This window comes from Leptinotarsa decemlineata, unplaced genomic scaffold, assembly GCF_025532065.1.
Source record: "Leptinotarsa decemlineata unplaced genomic scaffold, Ldec_3_MD MMD2_P_RNA_scaffold_2, whole genome shotgun sequence".
Lineage (NCBI taxonomy): Eukaryota > Metazoa > Arthropoda > Insecta > Coleoptera > Chrysomelidae > Leptinotarsa > Leptinotarsa decemlineata.
Window position 1 is genome coordinate 5,762,603 of NW_027412529.1, and position 11,162 is coordinate 5,773,764.

Below are 11,162 nucleotides of genomic sequence, written 5' to 3' on the forward strand. Positions count from 1 at the left end.
ACGAATAGTATCTCAGCTTTGAATTTGATGTGAAGTGAAAAGAGGAAGGAAAAAGTATAAATCGTTCTTCATAGATAATATTTTTATTTAACTGATAAATATTTTTCATGAAGAGAAGTAGATTATTTCTCAAGCAATTAATTACCATCGAAACACATCAAATTTTCATTTTCATCTGTTGATTTTTTCGACTCATTTCCTTTCATCAATTGCTGGATTTCCTCTAGAGTTCTATCTTTCGTTTCGGGTAAAATGAAATAGCAAACAATGCTTGAGATCACATCACAAATTGAAAAGAACAAAAATGGCGCATAAAGACCATACTTAGAACTGAGGAAATAGAATAGGGCATTAGCAATAAAAGACATGACTCCAGTAATGACCAAAAAAATGCTCATCGCTTTCAACCGAAAGCTGGTGGAAAATAATTCCCCTAACATTAAAGTGGGCATCAAATTGATGCCATAAGAGCTGAATATGGAGTAAAGTATCATACCAACTATAGGAATCCAATGAAATGAATTAATATTCACATCTGGTCGGTGCTGGTGGATGTAAAAGTATACCGCCTCAATGAATAGAACAGCAGCACATGGAATTAACGATCCCATATATGCTTTTCTTCTGCTGAGCCAATTAACTCCTAAACTAGCAAAAATACTTAGAGAAACAACCAGACTCATGAAAATCATTGACGAAACTTCAGTCGTGAAAGTTCCTTCAGATTTATCAAAAATGTACTGAGTGAAATTCACAAAGGCGTGTCCTCCTCCAACTATATGGGACACCCTGAGAAATAGTGCTGCAGCAAGAGCTCTTCTATTGCTGTCTATCTTTAGAGTTTCTTTCCAAGTTCCATGCTCCGACATCTGTCTGTCAACATCAGCTTTCAGAGACGAGAAATCTGCTGTCACGTCCTTTTTCCGGTTCAGCCTCTGCAAGGACATTTTAGCCTCATCGTATCTTCCTCTCATTATGTAAAAATAAGGAGACTCTGGCATGAAAGAAAACAAAATGAAAAACAAAACTGGTATAGGAATGAAGATACAGCTTGTCTCCCAAACGTTGAAGTAACTCCCAGCAACAGTTACTAGTAGTTCTCCCAGGAGAAAAGACACAGTCATCGAATTTCCCCATGTACCTCTTATTTTCGGCGATGAAACCTCTCCAAGGTAGGCAGGCAGCGCGACAAACATTATGGCTTCTGAGACTCCTACCAATAGTCTGGCGATATAGAAAACATACACACTCCTCGCTGTAGCTTTGAGGATCCAAACGGTTACATCAACCAAAGATGTTACGAGCAAAATACGTTTTCTTCCATAAACATCACTCAGCTTGCTGAAGATCGGGCAGACAACCATCACAACGAGGAAGGGGAGCATCGTGAAATGTGCAGCTTGTTCTTCACTGATGTCATAGTTCTGTTTGTCTTTTGAAATCTTCAAGACAAACGGGGAAGACCACGAGAAGCCAATTCCACAGGTGATAGCTGATAAGCTAGCTGAAAAAAATATATATCGATCAGTTTGTGAAGAGTTAGTGAAATAGCCGAGGTCTCGTTTTGAAAGCCCCATTATGAATATTGCCATACTGTTAATCAAGGAAAACTGTAACATTCGGTCTCGACTGAGAAAAAAAATACTATCTCTAATAATGCTGTGACTATATTTATTTTTCATCAGCCTCAAACATGAATATTTTTGAAAATATCAAACCGATGTCCTTGTAATTATAATATTCAATTAATATCTAATGGAAGTTTCGAAAATAATAATAATAATAATGAGAGGGTGTATTTCAGGGTGATTCTTTCAGTCTCCTTCTCTTCTGCATCTTACTATTGCCATTATTCGTTACGCTCAGAAATACTCGAGGGTATAACTGTGGCACCCCCGGAAACCGGAGGCACAAGGTCACCTATTTGTTTTATTTAGATGATCTTAACCTTTATGCCTCTGGATAAAAGGATCTCCATCAGTCCTTGAGGGTGGTGGAAGAGTACACGCATGATATCGGTATGAAATTCGGGATAGACAAATGTGCAATGGTCCATCTCAAAAGAGGAAGATGCGGGGACTACGGAGAGGATGTGCAGCTCGTAGATGGAAGCTTACTATTCCATCTGGATGCCGGAGAGACGTATACTTACCCCGGGGTGGAACAACGCCACTCACAAGAGGTAACAGCAGTGAATAACCCTCTCCGCGGCAAGTATCAGCACAAACTTCGACAGATCTGGTCATCGGAACTGTCGGGGAAAAAAAAAGTTGCTGCAACAAATATGCTTGCCGTTCCAATCTTACTCTACTCGTTTGGAGTAGTGGAGTGGACTCGGGAGGAGCTGTATCAACTCGACGTAAGGACCCGAAAAATGATGCATCTCTATAGGAGTTTGCATCGCAAATCGTCCGTTCCACGGTTCTACTTCCCCCGACAACAGGGGGAATAATACCGGCTTGCCGCACTAAGGCAGAAATCTTAGCCGCACATATGCAGAAGGCTGTCATTCTTGGCTCACTGCACTCGCTCAGGGCACATGATTCTCAGACCCAATGATCACTTACCCCACGGTGTGGGGAGTGGTCATTGGTTAAAAATGTTGGCGCACCCTCCCGAATGCATCGGGTCTTCGGGGGATAGGGCCTGACCAGCGCACACTACACTGGAACAAATTGTAAGACGTTTATTAATCCGAATTCACAATTACATGACCAGTATGATAATACCTACATATATTTTATAATATACAGATTAATTGGCCTATTGTCAGCTTTCTGATACGAGATCAGGTGCTGTTGAGGCCCAGGGGGAAAATGCATATATCTAAGTAAATGGTAATCGACTAAGATTATTATATTTCGATTATTATGAAAACTGCCAGTTGAGTACTAAATATGTTGATGTTAAGATAGCTTCTCTTTTATTATTGTTTCGAATGACGTCATTAATTTTGTGAAGTCAGTGATCCGGAATTTATTCGGAAGATTTGCCGTGCAGTATGTGTGAAAGAACGTTTGAATATCTCTTTCTTATGGGAAGGTATAGTTATAATTCCTATTCTACGAATATGACATTATGAACATAACTTCTAAAGATAATTTTTTGTGTAAATAAGGAGGTTTTTCGTATTTCAAAATTGTATAGAAGAAACAGGTTGCATGAAGTAGTCTTCGATTATACATATTCATCCAGTTTATTTTCTTCAGTCTATGCGACATTCTCTGTCTTCGCCTTATACCATATATCAACCTCAAACAAGAATTTTGTAATTTCTGAATGCGCCCGGAATCTCTATTATTTAAACACGACCTATATATACTATTACAAAAGTTCATGTGTGAGAAAACAATTGAATCACATAGTTCTTTTTTTGTGATTTGATTTAGAAATTTCCAAATTAGCATAGGCAATTCTCAACTTTGACGCGACGTGCTCCGTGAATTTGAGTGTATTGTCAATTATCAAACCCAGATTTCTAGGGGATGTTCTGAAAGAAATAACCTCATTAACTATATTAATGTTCAAAGATGCCTGCAATTCTTCTCTGATTCTAACATTACAAAAATGTATAGCCATGGATTTTTGTGGATTGATTTTCAATAAATGTTCATTTGATATTTCGAAAAGTTTTTGCAGATCATAGTTGACTGAATATTCTGCTGCTGCAGTATCTGATGGGTTAAAGGAAAAGTATAACTGCGAGTCGTCTGCGTATAGATTGTGATAAAGATTTAAGTCACATATTTTACATTTCAAATAGTTTACCAAATTCGTATTATATTCAATTGTCTTTTCCACAATTCTACGTATAGAAACGTTGCAGGTTCATTAAACTCACCTCGACCTAATTATGTATTACTGCAACCTTTTCAGTACATTGAACTGTTTGCAGTTCAAATATATAACAATTAGATAATAAGTGATGAGCAACCAATTCTGTATAACCCCGATTCTGATGAATCATTAGTGTGCATATACTCTTCGATGTAAGATGTTAACTTTGATACGAATAAAAACGAAACTCTTGGTAATGACTGGCTTCAATTAAACTACCTGGAAAACCCAACATTTCAAGATGATACTTGCAACGAGTTTACGGCTTTACGAACTGTGCAGTATAAATTGCATATAATAATGGACCCAAAATTCTCCCGTGAGGTACACCAGTGGTGACAGGAATTGCCGTCGATTTCCCATTTTTATACACTACTCGCTGTTATGTGTTCGTTAGGAATGATTTTATCAAATCGCAAGCTCGCACAAAAAGCCGATATGATTTAGAATTACCAATAGAATTTTATGATTCAGCATATCGAACGCTTTTGTGTACCAGGATCGTTGCCTTACTTTTGTCCATTCCCCTCAGAAGATCATCTGACACATCAGTCAATGCAGAGCTACAGCTGTAATCTGGCCTAAAATCTGATTGTTTCGCTGGTAGATAAATGGTACTATTTGAGACTCAATGGCTCTTTCGAGCACTTTTCAAAGAACAGCTGGAATAGAAACTAAACGTAAGTGTGAAAACTCTGATGGTGAACTTATTTTTGGCAGAGGATTGACGAGAGCTTCCTTCCATAACTGTGGAAAATAGGAGTTTTGTATACAAGAGTTAATTATACGTATACGTTATATGTGACACAATAACGGGGCAGGATAGTATTATTAGAATCACACTAATGTTTTCACACCCAAATGCAGTATATTCATCTAGTAAACTAGTGCTTGGCTGGCGAGAGTTTTTACGTTAGTCAACAAAGTACGGATTGAGTGCTTCAACGTACTGTAGTTCTTCTGTTAAAAAAACATTGTTTTTCTTTTTGATGCTCAGTTCTTTCAGTTCTTGTCATTTTTGTTTTTGTTTGAGTTTTTTAAAAGTATAGTTCAGATACACCTTTTTTCTACCCTTACAGCTGCAGTGACAACATTTCTCATAGTTTTGTAATGTTCCTTATGTTCCACCATTTTTGTTATTCGATACCGATTGAGTGATTCATACCTTAGTTTTTGCATACTGCGAATATTATCTGTGATCCATGGACTATAGGGTTTTATTTTGTTTTTTTTACACGTCGAACAGTTGCATGATGGTTGAAAAGTTGCAGTAAGTTACCTGTTAAAAAAATAATTTCCTGTTCTATGTTTTCAATCGAGTACTAAATGTCCCATGCCATGTTTTCGAGGTCCCTTTGAAAACAGAGCATGTCTTTGTTACGTAGAGACCTGAAACTGGATGAATAATCGTGACAGACTTTCAGTTCTACATTCATGGAACAGTAAAAGAGCATGTGATCAGATATATCAAGATCCCGAACGCCAGAATCAGAAATATCTTGAGAATTAGTGAAAATCGAATGAATCGATGTTGAACAATTGCCAGCTATTCTAGTGGGTTGGTTGATTGATTCTTTTCTCAAGGGAAGCACCTATAACATTCACTCTTGTTTACAACACAAAAAGTGGAGAGTGTGACGGAAAGTGTCACTTGGTAAAATTTGAGCATGAAAGTACAATCGCAGACGTTGAATTATGTACGAAGTGGTCAACCAGAAAATTGACGTGCTGTCCTTGAGTATACTAGACGATAAATTATTTTGTTATTGAGCAAGTCAATTAGAATCAGTAGGTCGTTCAACAAGTCTTTCAGGTAACCTATATATGGCATCACTAACATAAAATCCCATTTGTTTTCCAATAGAACGTACCTTCAAGTGACACGAGTCTGAATTTCACATCAATCGATCCTTAAACAGCAACATTTTTAGGTTGTTTCAGAAGTTTTGTCCGTTTTTGTGAGTCCACTTTTGACTGTAACACTCAGTGATTACTCATTCAACTGAATCGAAATGAGCGCCATTTGAATCAGTGCACTTTTGCCCACGTACCACAAGTCATCATGTAAACTGGGTGTTCTGGATTCGATGAAATCGACGAAGGCCATTGTTGCCTGATCCTGATTGACGAAGGTTTGAAGTTATCGAAGTGCTTAAGAATATGACCAGTCATCACCCGAAGACGATTGTAGATACCAACAATCGAAACGTCGTGAACTAACGTGACTTGGAATCTCTACACTTTATTTTTATTATTTTCTTTTTGCAGTCCTTTAATTTTTATTTATTCAATTATTATATTTTTACTCGTAGGTTATTTCACTATCATTTCATTTCAGGTTTATTGTTGCTTAATATAATTGTTATTTTCAACTATTCTTTTTTAATTATTCCCTTTTACTTGTTTCAGGGATTTTAAATCATTTCATATAGTAGACAATGGAAGTCCGAACTAGTGAAATTCATCACGAAACATTGTCAATCACCTTCAAACAAACGGTTGCAGAAAGTTATAGTGGATCAATCCGTTGACCACCATACATTATTCATGGAAAATTGATGGCTGTAGCCGTTACCACGTGGTAGAAAATCATAATAAAAAGAGAAATAAAAATTTCTATGTTTTTTAACACTTTTATTTGTAAGTAACGTTACTGCAGTTTCGTCCTATACGGACATTTTCAAACTTATACAATAAACTAACAATGATTCATTACATTTCTATTAGTACCTACATTACCCCTGTAGAGGTACTTGACTTGATTGAGTACCTGAATTTACAGTTCACAATGCGGATGTGCCAATTTAAAATTAAATGAAAATAAAATTAATTGAATCGATTTAATTAATTAAAGTAATTAAATTAAAGTTCTGACCTTTGAGAAGTGAGAGCCAGAGGAGTGAGCCAAGAATGATAGACTTCTGCATCTGTCCGGCTAAGATTTTTGCCTAAGTGCGGCAAGGACTTCTATTTTCACAAAGAATTCAATATCCCCGGAGGGCAGGGCAATACCGGTGTCTTGTCAATACCGTAAGAACCCCGTAGAGCCGTAGATGCCGTAGTACCGTAGATGCCGTAGAATGCCGAATAATTGAAAAAGCGTTGGAATTAATGTATCTCACTCAGGGGTCCCCAAACTACGGCCCGCGGGCCAAATCCGGCCCGCCAGTGTCATCAATCCGGCCCGCGACAGCCAATGATTTAGCCAATGATTACCTAATTGTTGTTACTATTGCTGTTATAAGTTGAAGAAGAAAACACAGAATGATAATTACTCGGTTTTATTTACTTGCAAGGTAAAACTTAACGACAGAAATGATGACAAAGATGACTTAACTAAAGTACCTAAGATTAAGCATATTAATAACTAACAAATAATTGAAATGAATCACAGTAAAACAAAAACACTAATGAGATTTATGTAATTGTGATTTTCCACCGACAATACTTTGAAGTTGTGGATCAATTTTACTTGTACCAATTATCAAAAGAGATTTAAGATGCTCATCGGTTAATTGAGATCTGTAAACATTCTTTATCTACTTCATCTTGGAAAACGTTTTCTCACACAAGTAAGTAGTACCAAAAACAGAAAACAACCCACGAGCAAATTTATGCAAATCATCAAATTGTTCCAGTGGAAGACTCTTATAAAATTCCAACAAAGATGAATTTTGATATTTGTTCTTGAGCATATCACTGCACCGTAAATCAATAATTTCCATTTGGACTTCCGAAGCTAGGGTTTCAATGTCAGAATCAAAAAGATTTTGGAAAAGCTTAATTTCATTCGCAATGACATCAAAATCTGAAAAACGAGTGTGGCTGAATATTTCACATGTTTCAAAATGTGAGAAACATTTTTTACGTAATTGCGATTGAAATAGTATTATTTTCTGCCTGAAGGATTTGATATTGGTGTATAAATCAGGGAGAAGCTGATTTTCTCCTTGCAATCTCAAATTCAGTTCGTTCATATGATTTGTCAAATCGACATAGAAGGCTAACTCCCACATCCATTCACTATTTTCTAAATCGGCAAAAAGGCGCTGCTTCTCATTTGAAAAATTTTCGATCTCCGCTCGAAGTTCAAAAAAACGCTTGAGGACTTTTTCGCAACTAAGCCAGCGAACGCCAGTATGATATGGTAAATCATTTTCTCCAATCTGTTGAATGAACTCGCGGAATTGTCGGTGATTCAGCCCAGTGGATCTGATGAAGTTAACAACTGATATGACTGATTTTAGAACTTCAGACATATCCAAACATTTTCCACACAAGGACTGTTGATGAATGATACAATGTAAGACTAATGGTTTTGAACCACCATCATTTTCTATAGCCTTTGACACAAGTGCAACCACTCCTTTATTTTTACCATACATATTTTTGCCTCCATCAGTTGTTATAGATTTCAAATTTCTCCATCGAAGGTTCTTTTTATTAATGGCATTTTCAACTCCCTTAAAAATATCTGCCCCAGTTGTCGTGCCGTGAATACTATCAATATCAAGAAGTTTTTCATACACTTCATAGCTTTTATCTACTCCGCGAATAAAAATCAACACCTGAGCAGTATCTGACACATCCGTTGTCCATTTTTGTCAGACAGTTGATATATTTTCTGCGATGTCTTGCACCCTCCGAGCCACGGTGTTTGCTGACAAACTGACACTTTTAAATAAATTTACCTTTTCCGGGCATATTTCTTCGGCTACTGCAATCAAGCATTTTTTATCATTTCTCCATCGGTGAATGGTTTGCCACGTTTTTCGATTTCAAGAGCCACACGAAGCTGGCGCGAGTTGCAGACTCTTGTTCAGTATTCGCTTTGGTAAACAAAGATTGCTGCGATTTGAGTCCGCGTTTCAAAGCTTCAAATTTTTCCTTCCGTAAACTTCCTGTATACTTGGAGTAACTTTGAAGATGTTTCGATTCATAGTGTCGTTTAATGTTATAGTCTTTGAGAACAGCTATGGTTTCATTACAAATTAAACATAGCGCCTTATTACTGGACTCAATCACAAAATACTGGAAGTTCCATTTTTCTTGGAACGTTCTGCATTCACTGTCGATTTTTCGCTTCTTTTCCATACTAACAAATCACACATTAACACCCGTCAATAAAAGTATTTTGATTTGACTTATTGTTTTTCTTTATTTCACAATAGACAGTTTCGCTTCCTTCGCTTTCAGAACTTTCTCGAACCAACGCGGTTATTCCAAATATTTAATTACGCCTAATGCCACCTAGCGGGTAGCTGAAAAAGATAGTATATAGTACCACTACTCTCCACTAGTGTCACAATACACAATAATAATTGAAATGCAAAAAAGCGTAAGTTTGTCTAGGTCACGCACTTTGCGACTATCCTAGTCTAGAAATATAGTTAAGGACAGAAATTGGCCCTTGGAACAAACTGAAAAAATCATTATGGCCTGAAGGCTTTAAAGTTTGGAGACCCCTGCACTAGAAGGTTATTATGTAAATGAGTGAAATGAATGTTATCTTCTCAGTAAGTCCTAACACTTGTTGAATGATGTTCTACTTGAATACTACTACCTGGAATACCATTGTATATCTGTAGAGTTGTTCTGCCCTGTCTGTACAAACATTTTCGTTTTGTTTTCAACTCACAGTTTGTAAATACAGTAATATTACTGTACTTTTCATGTGTGATATTTTTGTAAATATTATACACCATGCGGTTTCGATTTTATAGCAATTTATGAAGATCAAAAACCCCAATTGATTGGATAGAGTTGCCTCATAAACAGTACCGTGAATAGATATAAGAGAGTTGATGATTTTTTTCAGTCGCTGCGATTAAAAAAGTGAAAAAAAGATACATAACTAGTCTATATGTTCATTATACATAACTATAGATACATTATATATTACTAGTCTATATATTTATTCCAGTTTAACCTCTCATTAATAATGCCAATTCACCAAACTACTCGATATATACTTAGTATTTGTAGAAAACCATGTATATGGGTCAGCTTCAGATATACATTTGTCGGAGGACATAAATTGAAAAATGTCACTAAGGTAAATTATGAATATAAGAGGGCTCAACTCTCTACCCTGGGAGACTCCATGGGTGATTTTATGAAAATCCTATACGATTAAAAAAAACTAGTGATATATCTGTTGTGTGCGTATGATTGAATTGATTGTAGGGTTACTTTCCTGTTTCCAAAAAAGTTTGTTAGTTTTTCTTAAGATACACAACCGAAAGCTTTTGAGAGATCTCACAGAGAAACTTCTGTGTGTTGCCCATTTTCAAATCTTTCAACTACATGATCTATAGGTATGAAGTGGTTTTATGCATTAAATAAACACAGAAGTCATTCTTCAGGAATTCTTTCGGAAATGAAGACCTCATCGCTTTCAACATAGATAGTATGATATGGTCGAAAAAACATAAATTTGAAAAAGAAATCATGAAATATATTTATTGAAGAACTCTCAAATTATACTTTTCGAATTCGGAAGGTACAAAAATCATTGAACATCATTTTTACAAACTTATTGATATATTTTGTATTTGGTATTGGTGAATTGTTGCTCTTTTGATAAATTGATATCGTAAGTACTATTTTATGTACTCTACATTTTTCGGCTAGGAAAATTACTCACCAAAAATCACCGCAAGAATTTGTACCGAATGATTTTCGGTAACGATTTTGCCACCCATACAGTTGGAAGCCTCCATTCTTATTTTATTCAGCGAAATACTACTCACCATTGATAGACTAACTTGGCGAGTTGAAATTATTTAGCCTATCTAATGAATTCAAATTTATCTTCTTCCATAAATGTAGTTTACATGGTGGTACTGACAGAAGTAGTTAGGGAATGTAGTAAGAAATGAAAAAAAGAAACGTCCTGAATTCAAAGAAGGATTTAGATAAAAATCCTCGCAATTTTTAGGGAAAATAATTAATATACAGAGTGGTCCAACGAAAAGTATGCACCTTGCTTTTCTCCTTTTTTTGTAACTTAACGCAAAAATGCAAAAATGAGGGGGACACATTTTAGATGTATTTTTCTACCTGTGCCTTCAACCTCCTAGCGAGGGTGAGTAACAACCCTAAAATTTTAAATGGATAGTGGGGTCGAGTGATATATCATTTGGAAGGACACAAAATTATCTATCCAATGATACCTAATTTGTTGTATTTCACTCAAACATGTAGGTATTATGAAGAAAAACAACTACAACCCAGTACTTTGAAATGTGAAATTGACGTAATTGACTTAGTAGAATCCTACTTCAGCAAGTGCTGAAAATGTTACCCATTTCCATACAATAATA

The 11,162-nt window shown here is 36.1% G+C and overlaps 1 protein-coding gene across 1 annotated transcript; it reads right to left on the reverse strand.

Moving 5' to 3' along the window:
• LOC111513119 (facilitated trehalose transporter Tret1-like) lies at positions 1-10,602 on the reverse strand. The gene is made up of 2 exons (XM_023169280.2): positions 10,484-10,602; positions 1-1,504 (listed from the first exon to the last, which is right to left on the reverse strand). The coding sequence occupies exons 1-2, from the start codon at positions 10,590-10,592 to the stop codon at positions 138-140; spliced, it is 1,476 nt and encodes a 491-aa protein (XP_023025048.2). The 5' UTR covers positions 10,593-10,602; the 3' UTR covers positions 1-137.
• Between the last annotated feature and the right edge of the window lie 560 nt (positions 10,603-11,162).